This window comes from Acyrthosiphon pisum, chromosome X (assembly GCF_005508785.2).
Source record: "Acyrthosiphon pisum isolate AL4f chromosome X, pea_aphid_22Mar2018_4r6ur, whole genome shotgun sequence".
Lineage (NCBI taxonomy): Eukaryota > Metazoa > Arthropoda > Insecta > Hemiptera > Aphididae > Acyrthosiphon > Acyrthosiphon pisum.
The window spans coordinates 125,123,822-125,150,649 of NC_042493.1; the positions used below are offsets into that span (position 1 = coordinate 125,123,822).

Sequence of the window (26,828 nt, forward strand, 5' to 3'; positions counted from 1 at the left end):
TTTATTTAGTATTGTTTATCAATTGTTGATCTGGCTTGTATGTCTTGTGAACTATTATGGTTTATTTGCATTAAATAGTCCAATTTATTTATGTTACATATCAAAATTACCTAAAATATTTTAATAATTAGGTATTCATCATATTATTTGTTCAATAAAATGTTATATTTTAATTGTATACACAAAAAATATAGACACAATAGGTGCATTATAAAGTATAAAATTCTGTTAATTATACAACTTTCATAATAAGAACCTATACACTTTACAAAAAGTAGTGATTTCGATGATTTTAGAACATTGTTTTTATTGAAACTTTTTTTTTTATTAAGGAAAGATGAAATTATATTTGCACTGTACAGTAGTAATTGGACCAAAATGGATATGAAATGTAAAAAAATTGATATTATTGACAATGCAATTGAATAATGCTAACCAAATGAAAACAAAATTTACTAGAACAAAAATTGTAAACTTGGAAATAATTTTTAAAGTAAATACTAAATTTATTATTTAACTACTATTAAACATTTTAGTCGAATACATTTATGGAACTATATTATTCTGTAATTATAAAAAAAAGATTCTTTCAATTTAATAAAATATATTATAAATTCATTATATAATTATATTAATATATAATATAATATAATAATAAAAAAAAAATAAATTATATTTTATTATTTATGAAACATACTTATTTCTATATATAAATATATTTATTGCTACGTATAAACACTTATTGTAACACTAATCCTCCGCTTAGAATCATTTTTTTATCGAATGAAATCGTTCCATTCAAATTGAATACTGTAATAATACACTTTCCTGTCTGAGGACCAAAGTGGCGATGGACAAACTTCCAACGCCTCTGACATACTCCAACCCACTGCACTTACCGTTTTTTTTTTTTTTGGAAGTGATTATTAATGTTTTTATTTTTTATTGCAGGCAATGGGTCACATTGGCTACACAGTTATTTTGGTTTTAGTAAATTATATACAAACTAAGAATGAATAAGTCTTGTTAATTTTTATTTAAATGTTGTTATTTTCTTCGCATTATTGCTTTAATTATTATTTTGTTGTGTAGTCAATTTTAAATACATATTTTAGCAAAAAACCTAGTTCTTATGATTATCTAAATAATTACCCATAAAAGTAATGATGTATTATTGTAGTTAACGTAACGATAATTAAGGTTAATTTGTAGTTTCATACATAAAAATAAAATATTTATTGGCATATTGTTTTGTGATCCTCGACAATAAAGCGCAGTCATTTTAGCGCACGACATTTATCCAGCGCTAGACAAGTCAGCGCATACGACATTCACGCACAAGACAAGTCGGCGCATCAATGCATCATGTTTAATAAAATATACTAAATTAATAAGTTTAATAACCTTACAAATAATATAACAAAATTACAAATTGAAACCATGTTAAAAATATTATAATAAGATAAAATTATAATTGTTTAAAATTGCTTCAAAAACTGTTAGCCATATTGTATTGACAAGTATTTAGTATATTTTATGATATTATTGCTACAAAATGAATTTATCTTACTACTAATCATACAGTATTTTCTATCATTTGAAATAATTATTGGTTACATTTTGAACTACATATACGAGGAAGGAATCTTATATAAGGTACTTAGTGTTTATGAATACTGATAAACGGTTTTTTACGTTACTCTAATGTTTTTTGTTAGTTGAAAACTTATCACGGTAACTAAAAACCAGGGCTAGGATTCATATGTAACAGCATGTTTTTTTTGCTACTTCTGACTATTGATTTTGTCAGTAATGTCCACGAAACACCTCATGATAAGATAAATGGTAGTATTTTTATTTTGTATGTTTTTGCATATTTTGGATAAAATGCATATCATTGCATATATTGAATAAAATTAATATTATAGCATATTTCAATTATAAAAATATAAAAAATGCATGTTTTATAGTATATTTCATAAAACTTGGTATTTTTGTCAAATATAAATTTTATTTCGTGTAACACGCACGTAGTTAATGTGAATTATACATTTCATTTCAAATTATATTATTTTAAGACAAACAGCCTATCATTGATGTATTTTAATAAATGAATATTTTTTTTGAAACTATATTTTAGTGTTTATCTTATAAAAAATGAAATACATATTTTACAATTTTTTATTGCATATAAATCCTAGCCCTGCTAATAACCGATAACTGGGAATACAAATAGGTTTATAACAACGGAATTCGGTTATAGGTTCCCCAAAATTCAGGAAAATTACAGGTTTTCGCAAACGGTATCCGGTATCAAGATCTGGAAAATAATATATTAGGTGTAGAGTCAAATCTAAATATTTTATTACAGAACCCATTAAAATGTTAGCAGGGATGTATAAAATAAATTTAGTCTTAACATTTAACAGAGAAAACGTTGGTTTTTTCCGGAGTTGGTTTTACTTCAAGTTTGACTATTAAAATAATAGATCAATTTTTATAATAGATTAAAATTGAATTACATAAATACCTTTATATTATTAGGTAGTTATTAAGAACGTTCTAAATAAATGTAAAACACAACCATCTGAATTAGGTGAACCGTTTCCAACCTTGAAACTTATTAGATTCAATGCCTCTTATTATATCTGTTATTATTATATATATTACAATTTTTAAGGTACAAATAATGGCGTATAGTGTATACGTACTAGGGTCTGGAACCGAACCTAAAAAAACTGGTTCTAGTATTGAAGCCTTTAAAATATTAAGAAGCGAAACCGGAACCGAATACTTTATTTTAATCAATAAAAGAATTGAATGTTAATACTGTTTTGACTATAAATTATGTATGATCATACGAGTTTTCAAATATTTCTCATACTATTAATTATAGCCGCATTCCAGAAATAATTGTTATACTTTTCGGTACCAAAAAAATTGGAACCGGTACCGAAATTATTTACAACTGATAACAATATTATATCTTAGCAAAAAACCAGAACCAAACCGGAAAATGTATTATAAAGTTCCAGTCCCTGATACGAGTTTGATAATCGTACCTAGTTTTTTTTTTCAACAGCTCAAATTACTTATTTATTTTTTTTTGTCTATCCCAGAATAATTCAATTATAAAACAATAATAATAAAGAGCAACCATGCTAAGTTCGTATCTGGTGTATGGAGTCCTTATAGATAAATAGAAGAGATTATTATGAACAAAAACGCTTCGTAAACTACGTCTAAAAATGGCTGATTAAAATACAATATAAGATCTTTGAGCACTATAATACAGATATGATGCGATAAACAATAAGGGGCGTACCGAAAATCTTAAGATTATGTATGAATTTTAAAGGAAATTTAGTAAAAGAGTCTGAACATCAAATGTAGTAATTCTTTAGCCAATATAGAAAATATCATAATATCATGTATATAGTTAAGTTTAACTGTCATATTTTAACTTGATTATCATCGAGGTTATAATTTTTTAGCATTTGCATATTTCCTATGAAATGCTTAAAAAATAGCAGGGTAAGCTAAAAATGTGTTTCGTGATACAGAGAACTCAAATTAAAAATTTTGTTTTGCTATTTTTTTTTTGCATTTTTTGTGATTTTTTAGTTTTCAGTGGTTTTTGTTGGATTTTTTGAAATTTTTTTGAATTTTTACCTGTTTTGAATCAAAATCAATCATATTTTATGAAATTATATTTTATTAAACGTGTTTTTGGATATTTATTTTTTTGGATCGTATTATGTGTATTATTTTGTACTAGGGATTCTAACTTCTAATTTTTGTTATCTGCTGATTTTTTTGGGTTTTTTTTGTCGATTTCTACTGCGATTATCAACAAACGAGAGTTGAATACGTTGTATAGATAATTCATTTGGATTCTAATCAGAGTGGCTAAATTATTTAAATCTTAAGTAACTACCTATAATAATTTATAAGTAATTAAAAAATTATTAATTAATAAATTTCCTTTTTTTCGCATATTTTTAGCACATATTTAGCGATATTTAAGGTAATATTATAGCGCATATCTGTGCAATTTTATGTGCTATAAAATCCCAACCCTGATTATTATTAATATTGACTTTTGTAAATTTGGCTTTACCTAAATAAAAGTATATAAAACAATTTTATTCTAAAAAGATTTGGTGACTACACTAAGGGACATTTTGTGGCATATTAGGTTTCACGATGAATTGTTGAAATATTATAGTTATGTTGAGTATAAACAGGTCTGAAAATAAGAGAAATCAACCCCTAATGTTACCCACGCACACGATATTGGGATAATACAAATTTGGGAATCAATTTATCACATTTAACACAATTATTGCTATTGCATGGAACGTCAACATGTTTGGTTCATCAAACAAAATCATACAAATTCATAATTTACATTACGTAACATTAATAAATATCTAGCGACCCAGATTCACATGAGTATTACGCAATAATACGGTTGTCAGTATGGATTTTTAATATTTTTATTACTAATTTTATACTGCAAGTTGAATTAATATTATAATATCAATATTTTTTATTCGTTGCTAAGGTGATAAGCAAAAATTTAGAAAAAAAAAATCCTATTTTTAGCGATTTTTCGAAATTTGTCGGTAGTTTTTCCCGTGGCATTAAATAACCTATTGAGAAAATCGAAAATTGATCTTTTTAAAGTACCATCTAGATCCAATTCACTAAAAGATAAGATACTATAGTATATTATAGTACATATATATATGTTGAAATCAAAGAACTCCATCTAGTAGCAATTATTTATACAGGATGAAAAAAATATATATTTTTAACAAACTAAATAATAGGCATAAAGTCAATTACTAAACTATATATAATTTGTTAAACACCAATATCAGTAACATTTAAGATTTTAACCGAAGCACACAATTATATAGTATATATTAAATAGGATAGATATTGTAGACTAAAAATCGTATGATAATAACGACCATCGACTCACACCAGAGAGATTTTAATATTATATAATAAACATCGTATGCAGCTAGTCGAAGTTTTACAACCAAACCACTTATAATATAGTCATGTAAACAAACATATAAACTTATAAACATCTCATAGTATTCTTTTATCTTTAATATTTATTAACCTCACCCTTTATCTTATTTTGTTTCTATTCTAACACAGTATAATATTAATTAATGACATACTTACAAGTAATTAAAAGAAATCAATTATTTTTTTGAATGTTTACAATAATATTGTAGATTTGGTAGGTCGGTATATAATAATGATGCAACATTGCATTCAATTATGTTGTCTAGATCAATTATCAATATTGGAGTGACCTTACCAAATACGATACAGCTCACATTATGCTTACGACCCATACACTCGAACAAGGTGTTAGATTAACTCATGATACTATTTTGTAATGTACCACGCAGAACGGTTTGTATGGGTACTTCAGTTACGAAAAATTTACGATGATTCAATTATAAGTGACGCACACAGATATACTAAAATTGTCAACAGAAGACTGAAATATATACTATATTATTCCTTGTTTTCCAACAGTCCATTGATAATATTATAACAACGGAATTTCGGAAAGAGAAGAATCATTTTTTCAACATTAAAATTGCCAAACTTACAGCACTCTCTCAGATTTTGACCCTGAAACGGTAAAATATCGTGGACGAAACATCTATCACACAGTCATGACATGCGTTTTGTTGTACATGTGTTTCATCTCTATGATTGTGTTGCTCAGCGGTCTGTAGTCTGTACTATGGGATGGGCAATATATTTTTAAGTATGGATTATTTTTGTAAAATAGAACACTCGATGTACATACCATACAAGATGTGGTTCGTCGAACGACATATGGAATTGGTTGTCGATCAAGTGGTATGATTTTACATCGTTCAGCGACTGAAACAGATACATACGGGATCATTAGCGAGATCGTTTGGCATGGTTCACGACCATATATGCGACAATTTATTTCACGGTGATGGTCTGTTACTTGGTGATCACCTTGGAATTTAGTGAAAATGTATCACCAGTCAAAAGCCACGACGGTGCAATCGGGTATTACCGCCGGAACGCAATGAATTTGTATTTAATCGTATCTGACGAAACATACAACGCACACTATTATGTGGTTTAGTTCGTCGAGGCATTATTCGGCACCTTTATAGGAATATTTTTCTTTATATTCGATTTTTTTCTGGTTACACTGTGTTTTAGTATGTGCTGTCAGGTGCAAATAATTTGCTTTGCGTTTGAGTCAGTGGGACACAAATCACTAGGTACTTGACCATCAGTGCCCAATAGGTAACATTGTAGTGTATAGTGTTAAAATAAAATAGGGTCAAACTGTCCAATGTTCAAGAAATCTAACTCTAATAGGAAGTGGCTCCTCGATTGAGTAATTTATTAAACATACGCGCGACTATGGTTATAGGTTTAAAGTATAACAATATTATAGTCACGCAACACAATGCGCATAACATATTTTTCAGCCCTTCATCCATTAATTTTATAAAATATACCAATACAACTGTAGCATTTTATAATTATACACCAAGCTTTTTTGTACAGGTACCCACTTATTATTAACGAAGAAGAACTACGCGTTTAAAATTTAGTCTTACTTTTTAAAACTCAAGGATTTTATAATATGTAGGTCAGTACATAAATAAATGGACTATGAAAATGCATATTATAATAATATGATAATAATATAATGATATAAGTATGTGCTGTACGGTGGCGTAGAATATAATAATTTTCATGGGTGGAAACCGACCACCTGGTTCGAATGGTTGTGTTTTGTATGGGTTTAAACGTTCTTGATATCTAACAATATATAGTTATGTAATTCAAGCTTAATATACTATAACAATTTATTTATTACTATAACAGTAAATTCAATTAACTCGAACATTAAAATAACATGTACATTTGCATGACTATACAATAACTATATTTCATTGAATATTTTTAGTTGGAATTTCTTTCTCTAATATTGAATTATTCTTTTTATTCTTACAATATATACTAAGTGTATGACACTTATTAGTTTGGTACATAATAAAAACAATTCCATGGCTTAGTTTTATTAATAACTAGCTCAATTTCTCAGCAATGCCCGGAAAAAAATTCCGATTGTACAACTCCATTTGGGTGAAACAGGCTGTCAGTTTATGAAAATAATAATCATTAGGTACTTCTTTTTATGGTTGGTTGATACTTAAGGTAAGAAATCCTTTTTTTTACTATAACAATTTTGTTTTTTTTATATTATCAAAACAAGCTTAAAACATGCTTATTATTAAGCATCGACTATGAATACGGCCCTGATAACTTTTATTTAATATTTAAGAATATTAAGAACCGTATACTAAAAATTGTCTTTGTCTTAAAAATCTTTATTAATGACTAATGATTGTTATTTTATTTATTTTTTTTTTTGTGGTAGGCCATCGATTTTATAATATAATGGTGTTAAGAGTTAAGACACTATCAATTTTTTCTGTAGTAATTATCATTTAAAAAAAAAAAGTTTTTAAGAAAGTTATGTTTTACAATAAATATAATAAGAGAAAAGAATGCATTTTCCTACAAATTCTGATGTGAATTTACTGAATATTTACACAACATTCAATATTAATTTAAATCTTTTAATATTATTATTTTTTTAATAAAAATATCATAATTACAGATATGAGAAGGAGTATCAATCTATAATGTATGACGGACATAGCTTTCTTCTTAAATGTGTTTCTTAGCTATTGCTAAGCCTTCCTAATATTGTTGGGTGATTTGCGTCTATAAGGAAAAAGGAATCCCTAAAATTGCCGAATATTGCCTCTATGAAGTAAAACACATAATAGTGTGCGTTGCACCATTTATTTATAATGTTAATGATTTTATTTATTTAATATATAAGTTTTCATAATCAATGGTTGTACGTTTTGTAAGATACGATTAAATACAAATCTTTGGCGATCTGGCGGTAATACCCCACTGAACCGTCACGTGTCTTCACTGGTGATTTATCTTCACTGAATAACCAATTAACTGACCGTCGCTGTCAAATACATGATCGCATATATGGTCGTTCACTACGCAAAAGGTGTACCCGAAAAAGTATATTTTTGTAGGTGTGGCAATAATTTAGCATTTGTAGATTCCAACAGTAGATTCCGTTGTAATTTTTTATTCTGTAACAAATAATTTGAATACACGTTTTAATTATTGCATCAGAAAAGATAAGTATATTTTGAAACTTCAGTATATTACGATAAGTAATTTCAAAATGTATAGTTTCTACTCCATAAGAATTTGTGTTGATTTTTTTTTACTGCGAGATGTCGTATTATATAAAAAACATTTAATTTTTTTTTTCGTTCACCACTAGCTTCAACATATTCTTAAGTTTCTAGTAGGACTCTTAGTATTTGTTCCATCATATCTGTAAAAAAATAATAACAATACCAATTGCGTCACACATACAATAGACAATGTTATAAAATCAATTAAAAATATGTTAATATTATGAAATATATTTATAATTAGTAATTTATATTTTTAATACACTAAATTGACTTTCACTAAAAATTAATAAACGATTACTTATGTGTTATGCTTGTGTAATAGGAATGAATATAATTAATTTCTACATTACCTCCTTCTAGGGAAACTGTCACACTGATACTTTAAATATAAAAATAAACGTTAATAATTTAAGTCAAAAAATTAAGATTATTATAAAAATGTGTATTCTAAATAATATATTATAAAATAATATTATTAAGTATATAAAATGTAATTTTTTTTTACCACTGGTTATTTTTAAACAGAAATACATCAGGGGATCATTATTGCGCGATGCCTTATTTGAACCAAAATTTCTCAGATAGCACTTCCACCAGTTAACACCATATTATATACGATCGTGTATTTCACGGCGACGGTCAGTTAATCTGTCATTCAGTGAAGAAAAATCACAAGTGAAGACCCGGGACGGTTTAATCGGGTATTACCGCCAAAGTGCCATAGATTTCTGTTTAGTCATCTCGCACAGATTAAGTTGGGTAACAAAATAATGGAACTTCATATAGTAGGTGGCTCCTCGATTGAGTAATTTATTAAACATACGAATGCGTGACTACGGTTATAGGTTTAAAGTATAACAACATTATTGTCACGCAACACAATGCCCATAATATATTTTTCAGCCCTTTAACCATTCATTTTATAAAATATACCAATGTAACTGTAGCATTTCATAATAATTATATACCATGTGTTTTTGTATACACATTTATTATTAACGAAGAAGAACTACGCGCTTAAACTTAATTCGAACTTCTTAAAACTCAATAAAATTGTAGGTCAGTACATAAATAAAAGGACTACGAAAATGCATATTATAATAATATGATAATTTATTGATTTTAGTATGTGCTGTACGGTGGCATAGAATCGAATAAGTTTCAAGGGTGGAAACCGCCCACCTAGTTCAAAGGGTTGTGTTTTGTATGGGTTTAAAACGTTCTTGATATTTAATGATATATATGAATATAATTCAATTTTAATCTATTATAACAATTAATTTATTATTTTAACAGTAAAACTTTAAAGTATATCAAATTAACTCCAGAAACAAACTTTATTTGTTAAATGTTAATATTAGATATATTTATACATAACTGCTGACATTTTAATGGGTACTGTATTGAAATATTTTTTTTGTTCTATGCACTTGATGCGCTGACTTGTCTTGCGAGTGAATGTCGTATGCTGACTTGACTTGCGCTGAAATTTCAGCGCTGAATAATATTTTCGTGCGCTAAATTGTCGAGGATCCCAAAACAATATACTAACAATTATCCTATTTTTATGATTTACAATAAACTCTGTGTGAACTACTACATAATCATCATTATCTATTTATGTTAACTACTAAAATAATACGTTATAACAATGAAATTAATATTGTATAATAATTAAACCGATAAAGAAAAGAAAATTACTACATTTGAAATAAACATGAACAATACATATTCACTCTTAGTTTGTATATAGTTTACTAAAACCGAAATAACTGTGTAGCAATTACCCATTGTTTGAAATAAAAGTGTAAATATTAATAATCACTTCCAAAAATGCGGTTAAATGAAGAAGGTGGAATATGTCTGGGGTGTTGGAAGTTTGTCCAACGATAAATATTAAAAATACATTGGCACATTTATTTTTTATAAGCATTTGAAGGTGAAATTTTGACAAAATTTATAAAATTTAAAATTGAATAATTATTTTGTAGTTAAAAATTTATAAAATGTTCAACTTTTATATCTAAGGATTGAAAATTTAAAACAAGATTTCACGTAAATATTTAATTCTGTTACCAAAAATTCTAAGAAATACATAAGCACAGTTTATTTTTATAGTTATTTTAAGTTCAAATTTGGACGAAATTACATATTAAAAAACCTGGAATAACTATTTTAGTTATTTTGTTGTGATTGTAATGATTGTATAATATTATTTGTGAGTACTTGAAACTTCTAAAGTATACTATTATATATCTATGATAGTACCACGGTTTGTTATTGATGTATAACTCGTTACCTGATGGATATTGTGATATGATTAATTTGGAATTTATTATTAATACCTATTATTATAGGTCAATATTTTTTTAATACTATAGATAAGTATACCTACCTATAATAGGTATGTCTAATATCTAGACTGACAAACCGTCATTAAGTAAGTGTCATTTAAATAACGAGAACACTTATCGAATGTAGAGAACTAATCAACATTCATTACAGCATTACCTGTAGTCATTAAAATATTGACCGGGTTGTATAACATATACTTACTGATTTACTTTAATTGGATTTACTTTTAAGTTAAATTGTTTAAATAGTAAATAAATTGTTATAAGAAATTAAAATTTATCATAATAAGTTCTAAATACATACAAAACACAATCATTCTACCTATAGGGGTGGTTTCTACCCTTGAAACTTATTGGATTCGATGCCACTGTACATCATACACTTAATATATTATTATATTATCATGTTATTAAACAAAAGTTTAAATTCGTCGAGGTGAGTGATACACTTTTTACACCAATACAATAATAATACAGTAGTGGAATAGAAACAAACTTATGAACTAATTAACATCTTATAGATTTTCTATAATACTTATTACCCCCCTGCTTTTCTCGATGTTGCCACATCCTCTTACAATCGGTACCACTCTTGCCTTACAAAACGCCCCAATCCACTTATTCTCACACTCAACTCCACAAACGTTCTGTTAATAAAACGTTACATTAATAATTATATAATGATAAAAAAATAAATAAAAATACTTACATAAGTATGTATATATGTAAAATAGCCTATTAAAATCCACTGCTGGGTAGCTACTCCCCTCACGCTTTCAAAGTAAACTGCTTATTGTAACTACTATTACATATTGTATATATTTAAATAAATGTAAAAAAAAAAAATATATCAAAAAATAAAATTATAGATATTTATATAATATATAAATAATAGAGCGGGAAAAATATATGTTACTTAATAAATCGAGAACCGTGGAAAAATTTTGGAAAATCCACAGTATCATCCACCCAGACAGCATTTTGTAATGATAATATTATAATAGTATTATAACAATGTTATACTAATATTATTCGTTATTATAATGTTATAAAAATATTATTAAACAAAAAATTGCTGTCTGGGCAAAGTATAAAATTTGGATGTAAAAAATACAACAACGGCGCCAAATGTCCAGAATAAATATACAAAATAATAAAAAAAATTAATTTATTGTTGCAGATTAAAATAATAATTGTTTAGTATATATTGGTTGCTATTGGTTAATCGGGCTTATTTGTTGATTTGTATTAATATTTTTTGTCAATAAATATCTTATTAATATAAATGTGAAAATGAAAACCTTTGAGTGATATGTTCTCGGAAACTACCAAACCGATCGTTATGATTTTTTTTTTAAATTGAAGAGCTCATTGCGGAGAAGGTTTATGGTATTTATTGATTATCTAACTTAATAATCAAAGGAGTTATCAATTATTATAAATTTTCATAAAATTCAGATCGACATTTTTGTTTATAAATGGTTGCCAAAAGTGACGTCATATATAATATTTAAATACAGAATTATAGTTAATCGTTTTAAGTCGTTGCCACGAGCACAAATTAATGTTTGTGTGTAGATTAAACCTCTGGAAAAAAGATAGGCTTCTTTTAAAAAAGTTAAATTTGGTTATTTTTTTAATCTGATTTTAGTACGGTTAGATTAAGTTAGAATTTTGTATTTATTGATTATTTAAATCCGCCATAGGTGGAATACGACAAACTTGGTATAACTTTTATACTTATGAGTTAAATCATCCACTTACGTACAAACGGCATGGGGTCCACAATCTACCACAGGTAAATTGACAACCTGATAATATAGTGCGGCAAATCATCATTTTTATTCCGGGCAATGGAAAAGTTAAGATAAATTTTGAACACCATACAATAATATAGGGTTGGTAAACTTAATGATTGTCGAATCAATCATCATTTAACATAATATAAATGCATGTAAGACTACAAATTTTTTATTTTATGATTTTTTTTTAATTTTAACTTTTAACTATTTTTTTCTGTAAAGTGCATTTTGAAGAGAATATTTTGACATTTAAATAACAAATAAAAATAATATTAAGGATAGAGAACAAATCAGAATAATTTATTACAGTACCTGTTCTAGTCATTATAACCTGTTAACAGGGCTGTATAAAATGCATTTAGTGTTAACATATTTTAACATATAAAAATAATTTGGTTTGTTTCTGAAGTTTAATTGATTTTACTTTAAAGCTGAATTATTAATGTAATAAATAAAGTATTATAATAAATTAAAATTGAAGTATATAAATGTAAATACAAAGTAAGGACATCACAGTAAAATCTAAATAAATAAAAAAAGACAACTGTTTGACCTAGGTGGGTGGTCTCTAGTCCCTACCTTTTAAAATTATTGGATTTGACGTCACTGTGTGTATATCATATGACATATACTCAGTGTTGGGAAATATCTAGATAAGTTATCTAGATAAAAATTATTTATCTTTTATCTTATCTAGATAAATTTCTACTCAGTTATCTTTATCTTTATCTAGATAAAATTCTAGTTATCTATGAGTACTTATCTAGATAATTTATTTAAATGAATTTAAAAAAAAATTGAAAATTATAATATTTTTATTATTTTATTTTTACATTTTTCTATTTTTCATCTATTACATAGAAAACACGTTTAGTAATATGCATTATAATACCATGATTTTAATATTTATTAATATTCATTGTTAGTCTGGAGTTTTACATCGTAAACAATGAGAAAACCCAAAAATAGAAATATGTAATGGGCATGTAGTAGGCAGTGGCGCCTAAATATATATTTACCTATGAAAATTTTCATGGGTAATTTTAGTAGTTTGGGGGTCACCTTTGTTATTCTATAGTTATTTTATGAAAATTTGCTTAATAGACAACATAAAATTATACTTGGTGTATGGTAATGTAATTATAAGAAATAGGTGGGTGTCAACATTTTATGTGGAGGTGTCTAATGTCATAGGTAAAATTTTGGACTTCGGCGCCACTGGTAGTAGGTAAGATTGTAAGAACAACTAATAATAGCAAAAGGAAAAACATCTATCCCTGCTACCCGCCGGCCAACGGCCAGGGCCGAATGATGATGGTCTCATTAGCTGATACCCGTTTCATAGAATTGTGTACAAAGTATGAAAAATAATAATTGTTTTAAACCGTCAAAAATAAACCAACATTCATGGATATTGTACTCACAAGCATAATAATATTATAATAATTGTAATTTATAACTAGATAAAAATTTTTACAGTCATTTTTATCTTTATCTAGATAAATTATTAGTTATCTACTCCCAACACTGCATATACTTAATATATATCATTATATTATCATATTATTATAATGTGTATCGACGTAGTGGTGTAGTCTTTATATTATAAGTTAACACGCGTAGTTCTTCTTCGTTATTATTATACAAAAATGCATGCTATATAATTATAAAAAGTTGCAGTCGCATGGGGGTATTTTATAAAGTCAAGGTTAAAGGGATATTAAATAGGCTATTCGCATTGTGTTGCGTGACAATATAATATCATTATACTTTTAACCTATAGCCACGCATTCGGATGATGTATAAATTATTAGTCAATCGAGAAGCCGCCTACTATATTATTAAATTATATTATTTTGTTACCCAAGTCCATTTCTTACGTTCGGCGAGTACCAGCAGTATGCATGCTAAAGACTAATTGTGGAATCTTTTCCATAAAGGCGGGATCCCACGACTCGTGTATTTGACGAATATCCACGAATTACCGAACAATCGGCAAGCTACCGACAATCGGTGGGAAGGTGGCGAATAACGAATAACGAATACCGAATACCGAATATTCGTACAAGTACTCCATTCCCACTACTCGGCGAGTGTCCACGAATACCAAATATTCGTACAAATACACGAGTCGTGGGATCCCGCCTTTATACTTATACCATTTCTACTTTAGGGGACGTCAGTGTGTCCGCGTCAGTAAATCACCTCAAGTGGGTCACAGAGTATCTGCCGTATATCTTTTAACAAATATTGTACGTGTTATACGTACCTATATACCACTAATTAAATTGAAAATTCGTTATAAAATGATGGCCGTTATTAAGAGTGGATATACGGCGGTTACCCTATGACTATAGAATTACATAAATGTATTACTAGATAGTAAGTTCTAAAAATAATAATCAATTAACAAATCGTAATAAAACCGTAGTCACGCATAAGTATGATTTTTAATTTAGTCAATCGAGGAGCCACCTGCTATAATGTTAAATTACATTATTTTGTTACCCAAGACTCAGGCATGTAGCAAGACATTTTTCCACATGGGTGGGAACAATTTTAGCCCCTCCCTGTTTTTGATCCCCTACCAGCCCTCTACTTATAGCACAAAATTTATAAAAAAATACTACTTTTTAATGATGTCTTGTCTGTATTGCAGGTTAAAATGTTTAAGAGGACGGTACATCCTGAAGCGTTGTCTCCATATTTACAAATATAAGATATAGCGAAAAACTGTTAAAGGGGGAAAGAACTTAGATGGCTACATTTCGTATACCTAAGTATATAAAAAAATAAGCACCCCCTTTTGGTACCGTGCCCAAGTCCAAAATCCATTTCGTACGTTCAGTGGATATAAGTTATTACGCAGTGCGAACAACGTAGAGCTTATAGAAATACATTTTTGTTGAAATCCCCAAAAGCGTCGAGTGGTAAAGTGGACATTTTTAAGAATATTGTGTTCACACACATGTTGATGTATATAAATCATAATTCAAACCACAGTAATTTCTATATAAATAATAGAGCCCTTTATAATCTTATATATATAAACCTTACGAACAATTTGTACTTCATTGCAATATGTAGTTTTAATTAATATAATAGAGCCATAACGATTTTAAAAGTACAATAAATATAATGATAATTAGACATTAATAAATTGGACGGCTTTTAAGAGAAAGGATTTCAGTCAAAAATTGATATTTTTCAGTAGACATAATATATAACATTATAAATATGTACATTTTTAATGTTTTTAAATTTTGTATTCATAATCATATTTAATAAGTGTTTTGTTATTTTACTATTAAATATATTTTAGTTTTTATTTATTTTCTTCAAATTATAATGACTTAAGACCTATTGCATATATCAATTTGCACTTAAGACCTCTTGCATGTAATTTTATAAGACATATGCCATTTGTCATAAAACACATTATTACAATATTATTTACTTATTATTTATTTATTTATTTATTTATTAATACAGACAATAGTCCAATTCACAATATATTTGTATAGATAACAATAATAAAATAAAATTTAAAATAATAAGATATAACATAATAAAAGATAAAAAAGATTTATATATAGAATTATAGTAATAATAAGAATAATAATAATAATAATAAAAATACATACAATTTTATTAAAATAATTTAATATTTCCCAGAGATATTAAATATTTATGTGGTCGTATGACGTATACTTTTTAGATGAATGAGGAATATAAAATAAATTATTGTTGCGAGTGTAGTGGTTATTGACTTTGAAAATTAATTGACTTAATAAAAATTAATCATCGATCTCGTTATTCAGCAATTTGGTAAGAAAGATGTTGTATGATAACCTTTTTGTTTTTAAAATAAAGTACATCATGACTTATGGAGATTTTTTGCACACAAAATAAATTGTGAAAATACTGAACCAAACCAGTAATGAGTAAAGTACAGGACAAAAAAAAAACAATTATTTAAACAATAAAAAATGTGAATTTATTGATATCATACAAACATCATAGAATTAAAACATAGTATTAAGAACTAAGCTTTTTAACAAACTTATAACAATATTTTATTATTACATTATTTCTATAAATATATTATAAATTATTTTTACTAACGATGTTTTTAAATGTATACTTTTTATTACTTTTAGCAGCTTTTAGTAATTTTTCATCTTTTAAAAAAGTATCATAAATTTCAGTGCATGTTTCTTTAGCATTAAGAGTGATAATTAATTCGTATTTGATAAGTTCAAGCCTACACTTGTTTCTTTCATCTCTATATTTTAAGTTCATCATAGAAAATACTCTCTCACAGTAACTTGATGTTGCAGGAATACTATATATAAAACTAACAACTTTGTAAATATTTTTAAGATGAAAGTTATTATTTTCAAGATTTGCAATTTTAAATAAACTTTGCCATTTATCACATGAATTTGAATACTGATAAGATAAAACTGATAAGATTGTATCGTGATCGCATTAAACTCATTCGTGGTAGTGCACGACAGTAACGCTTGCGATTGTTTATAATACTAAAATAATACAAAAATACTAAGAATAATAATAAAATTGATTAATATTAATTGTAATATTGAATACTATTACTTCTAAAATAATAATATTAAACAATTTATTAGCGTCCCCACAATATCTATATTCCGTGTTAAGAATAATTGATAAACTATTTTCCTCAAGTAAATATTATAAGAAATAAAGTATTTTAGCGTACTTTATTAAGACTATAAAGTCCAAAGTACAGAAGTGAAAAAAAAAGTACAATACTTTAAAAAATAGTACGGGTGGCAACTCTGATGATAAGTGTCTAAGTACATTTAATGATAATTATGTATTTCTTTGAAAATCATGAATAAACATATATTTATTCATACTCAAAATAAAAAATTATAAATTACAAACACACTATTTTATAATAATATTGTATAAATTATACACATTGTTAATATTGTAATAATTCTATAAAATAAAATAAGTTATACTTAGTTACTTAGGCCCTTTCTCATAAAAAAAAAAAAAATGCTGTATAACGACTTATTACCATAGGCATTAATTTTATCTCGTAAACCAAATCACACATTGCATCTGCAGTTGTACCATTCAGCGCGGCTTGAATTTTCACATAGAATTAATGTATTAACTGAAAATGTCCAAAATTGACTTAAGTCCTTCCTCTTAAAAACCGTCCTAAATTCTATACTATAAAAACAAAGCCCGATTTTTTGTAACGCATATATATCCACACCGTTGAACGTATCGTTACCAATTTTATTACCGTTATACCTGACGGCTGGTGAAAGTTTTATTAAAAAAGAAGCATAAACTTCTTGAAAAATTAAAAAAAAACAAAGTTAATCTATTTACGTATAATTGCATGGGGTATTCAAGTTTGAAAACGAGAAAAACCAACCAGTAAGTGATGACTATTTATTCTGTAAATTAAAGCTATTTATAAACAAATATTTCAATTGTAAATCTCCAAATTTCTGTTGTGTTAAAGATATACGCCCGTAATTTGAATGACTGTTTTTATCAATCTTAGTTCAAATTGCTTTAAATATAGGTATATAACGTATAACGTTTACAATTATTGAAGATTTTGTAGGCCTGTAAGTACCAAATTATAATTCAACACATTGAATATTGTAGTCTAGATTCATTTTAATGATCTTAATGCAAAACACCCCAATTTGAGAATCGCAATCGAACAAGTTGTAAGATAAACTCATGATACTTGTGTCCTGTGCCAAGGAACGCTAAGATATAGGTGGGTATATTAATATGCATAATAAACTACCTGTACATTTCTACAATAAAAAATTGTTGAGGTATACCTACTGGCTATTACTACCATAAAAGTAAAAATAATTTTTTTCTATATAATTTGTGAGCACTGAACTGTGACATAATTAATTTATACTCAATGATTATAAAAGTCACCGTTGAATAATATATGATTCTATCGTATATAAATTAATTATACTGCATTATTTTAAACCTAGAGGTATGAGAAATAAAAATAAAAAATAAATTATAGGTTTTTAATTGATTGACAACGGTGCACAAATGACGCATACATAGTATTAATAATTCGGTTGTCTGGTGTGGAGCAGTGGTTGGCTGCAGTAACTAGTGAGGCGTCGTCCAGAGTACTATGTGGGGGTCAGACTATCTGCAGAGTTTTCTATGAAAATTAGTGTGTTGCCTTAATCCATTTCACATGAACATTGAACGTGCAGCAGTGTACAACTCAAATAAACAGCGATAAGTCAACACAACTATTCCTAACGCTCTTGTCTTCGTCTTTTACGTAATGTTTTATAAAATATAAAAACTAAAGATAGAATTTTATAACAATTTATACTATTTTTTTTTTTTTTTATAGAAAACGAGGATAACACAATTTTCTTTTAAGTTTTATATGGGTATTGCATGAATACAATTCACGACGATTTCATTATAAGTGTTGAGCGCGGAAATAGTAAACTTGTCAACAGCCGACTGAAATAATAATTGTCATATTATTCCTTGCTTTCCAACAGTATATTGATAATATAACGATGGATATTCAAAATATGAAGAATCATATTTTCAACATTAAGTTGGCAAGACTCACAGGATTGTATCAGATGTTGGATCCTGACACCATAAAATGTCGGGGTCGAAATATCTATCATGTGGTTATGTCGTGCGTTTTGCTATACATGTGTCTCATCTCGATGATTTTGATGATCAGTGGAGTGTACTACTGGACGGTTAATATACCTATAAGTATTGATTATTTTTGGAAATCTGTAAGCACGTTTTACACAATCTACAAGACGTCGATCATCATACGCCACTCAAACGACATATGGAATTGTTTGTCGATTACGCGGCTCGATTTTACAACGTTCAGCAACCGGAACAGGCAAGTACTGGATCGTTGGCGAGAACGATTATCGTGGTTAACGACCATTTATGCAATCATCTATACCATGTCGGTGGTCAGTTATTTGGTATTTACCTTGGTATTCAATGAAGGTAAAACACCAGTCAAAAACCACGACGGTTCGATTGGTTATTACCGCCAGAATGTCATGAATTTCTATTTAATGGTGTCTGACGAAACGTATAACGCACACTATTATAAGTTTTACTTCATCGAGGCATTATTCGCTGCCTTTATGGGATTTTTTTTCTTTATATTCGATTTTCTACTGGTTACACTGTGCTTTAGTATGTGCTGTCAGATGCGAATCGTGTGCTCTGCGTTCGAATCGGTCGGTCACAAATCAGTTCGTGATCCTCAATCCCCAATTGGTGAGTACGAATTTTAAGAATTACTGAATAGTATATATGACATACGTGCTACAAAAATTTATATAAACTCCTTACTTGTCGATTTGAACTGTTCGAAGTTTTAAAAACCGAAGGTGCATCCAAGGTGTAGTTATGTGACGTATGTGTATCTTTATAATTTTATAATTAATTCTTCGCTAATATAATGAGTTTACGTATTTTTTTCTGTCGTGGTACCGGTTTGCTTACATATTTTAGTTTTAATTCTCTTGGGAGGAAGGGAGATGGGTCATCATGAAAATAATCCTGTTCACAAATAAATTTTATTAAATCACATTTTGTGGTTTTTTTTTTCCCTAATCGTAAATTTATTATTTATTTTAATCCAGCGTAATTCAACCATAATACAATAATAACATTTAAGGGGATTGCATCTCCCGTATTTTTCAATAAAAAATCTCATGAAGTAATTGCATTTAATTTGTATTTATTTTGGGATTTTTGGGTTTTATATTAAAAAAGAGATTCATACAAAGAATAGTCTAGGACCTTACGTGTTAAACATTTTTTTCGAAATTACAATCAAACTTCAGGAAGTATGTTTAATTTACTACCGCTTTTGGTAGTTTTTATAGGTTATGCATAGAAGAATATATTACGTTTTTCTCAATTTATTGACATATTAGTGCGTGTGTGTGCGAGAGTGGCACACTACGGATTCCGAACTTATATACGCACACTATAAACGATAATTTACTTCGTACACAACCACGAGTTAGATAACGAGTTAGAATAACGAGTATAAGACATCGAAATGCCTATACGCGACCCCTTATTAAATCACCGCCTTCAATCCCTTTAAGCTCGTATTTGGTATACGGAGTTTCTATAGATAAATATAATATTAATGTATAGTTATAATATATAACATTTCTTATAAAGTTAAAAAGTTCTTTTAATATTCTAGATATATAATTATTATATAGATTAATTTAAATTACTAATATTATAACCGAAATTGGCTTTCTGTTGGAGTTCTGATTTATACTGTAATTGAAATTTGAAGATAGCCCATTTAATTTTGCTCTTCTATACTCAACCTAGGATAGTGTCATATCATAAATAGAGTTATAAAACATTGATAATGGATAAATCACAGCATTCAAAAATAATTCTGAGCATTTCAGTAAATATAATTGTTGTTATCATTTCATTAAGTTGTTTACATCTTATGACATTTGTAACGTGTTTTTATACTTATATTTAGGACTTCGTCAAGAATTCTTGCTTATTTAGTTTACAACTAAAACTAATTTTCTACGGTTTATGTAAATCTTATGATTGTTTAGAGTATTTTCGTTGATCAAATTATAATAATAAAAAAAAAAAACATTTTCAACGCTATAAATAAATTCCAAAATTTGCTCATCATTTTAGTATTTAGTAAACAACGGGAAAATTAACACAATTGTTTTGTAGATTACACGAATGGAAATACCAAGATAACACTAATGAACACGATTTGATATGGGATGAATTAAGAACAATTATAATGGATCATCAAGCAATAATGGAGTAAGAACATTTTTATTTTTATTATCGGATTAATATTAAATAGAACTATATTTTAACTGAAAATTAAATCTTCATCAACGTAATCCAGTTTTATAAATAAAAAAATTAATTTTCGGACACTGTTTAATCACATAAATTCATTCAAATGCGAAATACAGACTGAAATAGGAAGATCTGACAAATAAAGTAACTTTTGTACTAAAAATATTAAATAATATAGTATAATTACAACATTTTCTATAATTCAATTTATTGACATATATAATATCATATTTTAGATTTTAAAATTTGCAATAGTTTTCAAAAGTGCCGGGAAAACAACATTAAAATTAAGGAAAAATGGTAATATTTACGCAAAATTGGTTTTGTAATACAAGATCCCTTGCAAGTTTGTATCCCTTATAAGAAATTTTAAATCTAAATTTTTATAGTTTTTTTTTCTATGAACAAAAAATGTACAAATTATTTAGTTGATTAAATTTTATAAAATTTTCAACTTTAATAGCTAAGGGTTAAAAATTTAAAACGAAATTCCACGTAAATAGGTTTAATATAAAAAGTGGGCAAGTGGGTTTCGCTCTGATGTATAGAAAGTTACAAGTTGGTCACTGAAATGGATGGTGTTAATTTTGAATTCAAAGATATTATAATATCATTGTATAATAAAAACGATCTTGAGTGAAGTCAATTAGCCTATGATATTACCAAGTATATTTGATTACATTATATTATTTTTATAAATTTCTAACTCAAAATAATTTGCACGTTATTGTGAATACTACGTATTTTATTAATATTTGAACTTTAAATGCTTATATAAAAAAATTGTGACTACAGATTTTTAATATTTTTCATCTATCTTTGAAAAAATATATTAGGGGCCTTCTATTAGTTATTCAAGACTTTTAAGGTAACATATAAAATTTGATTGATTTTGATAGAATGAAAAACAAAAAAAAAATAGAAACTGAAAATTTTCGTAATCAGCTCAAAATAAGTCAAACATTTTTTGTAAATGTTATGGTGTATAGAAAATTATAATAAAAACATTTAGTCAAAATTTGAGTTACACCAAAAACCAAAATTAAGTCAAAAATTGATTTTGCGTAAATATTTCTATTTTCCTTAATTTTTCTTTTGTTTTTCACGGTGCTATTGAAAATTCCTGGAAAATGTTTACTTTTGACTCCCCAAAGTATTAATAATATTCACTTTCCTATCAGAAAAGATACTGTTGAAGAAAATCAAAGCACTTTTACTGTCCTAAAAGGTGACGATAGACACAAAAAAAAAAAAACACAGATCATTGTAAATACCTAACCTTATCTTACACAATATGAGTTAACAGGGCTCCGCCATTTTTATTTTTCAGGAAATATAAGGATTTTTTATCTCTATTTAGACGAGTGATGTTGGCACACATTTTCATTTCGTCATTATCGGTCATAGCGCTTTGGTTTACTTTCATAATGGTAAAATTTACGCAATACTTAGGTTACAATAATATTGTTCTATTAATTTAATATGATTTATTGAACGTGTACCTATAATTATTTAGATGAATGCTATCATAATTGATGTCTTATGATATTTTTTAACAATTTTAGCAATTATAGCTCTTCCACTGTATGGTTTACAAGTTATCATACAGACAACAGTTATTAGTTAATGCTGTCATGCATATTTTTATTATAAATCTTAACTCAAAATGATAAATGCACTTGTATTACACGAGTAGTAGCACAGTACTACTCTGCGAAAAAAAAACCAATCTTGCTGTAAAATCATACTTTTACAATGGTAATATTGCCCACGCTTAGTGGATAACACCTATACTATGTAGAAAAAAACTATGTTTAATCATCCTTTTTGATAATGTTAATACAATATTAAATTAGGTTAGTATTACAAATTAGCGTTTCAAATTATCCACCGGCCATTTTCATATAAAATGTGTATAATATAAATTCGTTCATGTACAGGTTTGCACAGTGTTTGTTAACTAATAGTTAGGAAGTGATAACTTATTTGGAGTAAAATGATTTCAGAGTTTCTCCAACAATGATAGATTTAAGACTTCAGAACTTATAGTAAGAAAAATGTTTTGCGCAATTCCTACAATATTGTTTCAAATATTTATGGTGTGTTATATGTTTGGAAAATTACACGAACAAGTAATTTATAATTCATTATTTTTCTAGCATTATTTATCAATTTATTGTTGATCCGGCATGTATGTCTTGTAAATTGTCACAGAATTACTTACAACTATGTTATACAAATAACCTAACACAGTTGACATTTGTATTAAATAGTCCAATTTATTTAAGTACCGAATCAAAATGACCGAAAATATGTTAATAGAATTATGTATTTAGGGGGCTGCAGCCGGATTTTTCAAAAGTCAAAGCTAATGTAGATTTGACCAATCTAAACATTAGTTTAGTTTGTCATAATGTTTTTCAATATATTTAAATTCCGTATCAGAAATAAACCTTAAGGGGACTGGAGGGGGCTCCAGTCAATGACTGGAAGAATTTGGTTTGACAGGTTTTTAAGTTTGAAAACAGATTTTGATTGATCAACAAGTTTACTAGGGAATTATCGAGCCGATTTTGAAGATTACAATTATTATTAGTGTCATAATGAATAATATAAACGAGGGGCGACATTTCAAAACGTACTATTTCCATTTTACACTTTTTTGAGAAATCACGATTTTCTATTATTAATTACCAGTGGAAATATTACTTTATGTATTTACCTCAATTATATTCCCTATCTTATACTATGGAAAATAGTACAATACGGCCTACTTTGGAAATAGTACGTTGTGTAAAATTTAAAGAATCGGTACGTTTTGGTTCAATTTGACCACACCATTCGATTGCTCGTCCATTTTTACATATGAATCCATGTATAACTCAATTTTGTCAATTTTTGAAATAGTACGTTTTGATATGTCTCCCCACAAATACAAAATAACATATTTTTCGATAATTTTATTCTTGGATATCACAGCTGAAAAAAAAATATAAAAAATCACCGTTAAACAAAATTCTTACAATTGCTTATTGGTCTAATAGTCACTTTTTTTTCATCAGCTGCAGCCCCCTTAATCATACTAAGTACCAACATGCACAAATATATATTTTTACTTCAATAAAATATGAAACACTGTATTTATGTTGTTTATAATAGTAACTTTTAATTTTGCATACGTAATATACATATTATGTAGACAAAATTAGGTACATAATAAAAGTATAAAGTGCTGTTAGTTCTACACGTTTGCAACTATAAAAATTCACACTTTAGAAAAAGTTACGAATTCGAATTTTATAGTTCTAAGTTTAAAATGAACATTCTATTTTATTTTTATTTTTTATTTTTTTTTTATTAAAGAAAGATTCAATAATATTCGCATTGTACAGCAGTAATTGGACCGAAATGGATATGAAATGTAAAAAATTGTTATTATTGACAATGAAATTGAATAATGCTAACCAAAAAAAATTAAAATTTACTAGAACGAGAATTGTAAACATGGAAATGTTTTTTAAAGTAAGTACTTATATAGTAATTATTTAATAAGAATTATAAAATTTTAATCGAAGGCATTTATGGAACTATTGTATTCTGCAAACATAATCCCTAAATTATTAATTTAAGATTGTTTTAATTTTAAATAAAATAAAATATTATATTATAAATATTTGGACAATTTAACTGTCTTTTAAAAATTATAATGTTATATTAAATGGTGCAATATTTCCATTTGAATAAGACAAAACACTAAAAATGATTTTATTTCAATTCGTTATCCTCCCACATCAAAAAATAATAAACAAAATATTTGTATAAAATTAAAACCTCATTATTCCGGACCTCATTGTCCTCATTAATATATATGTATATAATATATACGTAAGAATGCATGTATGGTTTTATAATATACGGTGTCATCTGCCACCTCTGATAATTGATTGTGTTGTTTTCACTAAACGTCTGAACGAGAGATGTTGAATTTTATTTATGTATTTCATGTGTCGCGTGTGTATATAAGGAGTCCGTCATAGGCGTGCGCAGACTTTATTCGCAGGTTATGCAATAAGGAAAATAGGGCCCCTCACAAATTCTAATCTTTCTTTAGTTTATTTTAAAAAACAATTCTAAGCCGTTAAACATTTTTTAAACACATATAGGATTCAATTTACATTTTACAATCTAAGTTTTTGCAAATATACAACTTAGCTTTTTTGCTTCCCTCGGAATCTGAAATCACACATAGTTTTACAGTAGAATATTAAACAACGCGCTGTAGAAATAAGTAATTAATAATTTTGTCTAAACACTCTAAACGATTAACGAATTATGTCAAAAAACATTGGCTCGTCGGAATACAGTTCAACTTTTCATGGTAAACGTTCTATTGTCTATCAGTAACGTTCGGCGGTAAAATCACAGATAACAAAACTTAAAGCTTATCTATCCAACCAGTACCATATTATAACAATGATGGTAGTAATACTTATTAAATTATACACATCGATAATGACATGATACCGGACTCAGTTATAATAATATGATCTTTGATTACAAACTATAAAAACAATAATAATTATTCTATTCTTGCAACATAGATAACAATATTTACATGTTACGCTTTAGTGTATTAATAGTTTAGATTATTTTGCGGGTCGCGAGAAAAGTGAATACTAAAATTTTTATTATTTTTTTTTATAATATAGAAGATATTATCAAAAATGCTTTGGTATATTATATATGGGCCCCTCACATAAAGTCACAGACTATGCAGCGGCATACCCTGCATACCCTGTGCGCACGCCTATGGAGTCCGTATATATATATTTATGCCTAAATCGTATGTATATATGTATTAAACAACTCAACATTCCATTATATGGTCCGTTGTTATTAGTTGTCTTGTGTTTTATTTTAAGTTTAAATATTATATATTACATTATCGTCTTCACAAAATGATATACCCATTACCTAGGTACCTACGAATAAAAACTATTTGGTAATATAAACATTTTATAAAAAAATCAAATTATTTTGGTAGTTTATGAATTCCAATAAAAAAAATTAAGTATTTTTTTTTCGAAAGTTATTAATATTTATTATTATTTTTTTTTATTATAGACAATGGGCAATTGCTACACAGTTATTTCAGTTTTAGTAAATCAAATAATAAAACAAAATGAATAACTGTTATTCATGTTTATTTTAAATTATGTAATTATTTATTACATCACCTATTACTTAAATTATTAGATTATTGTTTAGTCAAATTTAAATGTATTTTAATTATAAATCTAGTTCTTATGATTATCTGAATAACTTATTATATCTAAACTATAACGTATTTTTGTAGTTGACAAAATTGACAATTATAGTTATGTAATAGTCCACACAGAGTTTATTGTAAATCA

At 27.1% G+C, this 26,828-nt stretch overlaps 1 protein-coding gene across 1 annotated transcript; it reads left to right on the plus strand.

Annotated features, from left to right (window-relative positions):
• The first annotated feature begins 18,518 nt into the window (after window positions 1-18,518).
• On the plus strand, window positions 18,519-25,074 carry LOC107883037. Its single transcript, XM_029492784.1, has 4 exons — window positions 18,519-19,818; window positions 21,277-21,372; window positions 22,745-23,546; window positions 24,778-25,074. The coding sequence occupies exons 1-2, from the start codon at window positions 19,077-19,079 to the stop codon at window positions 21,321-21,323; spliced, it is 789 nt and encodes a 262-aa protein (XP_029348644.1). The 5' UTR covers window positions 18,519-19,076; the 3' UTR covers window positions 21,324-21,372; window positions 22,745-23,546; window positions 24,778-25,074.
• The last annotated feature ends 1,754 nt before the right edge of the window (window positions 25,075-26,828 follow it).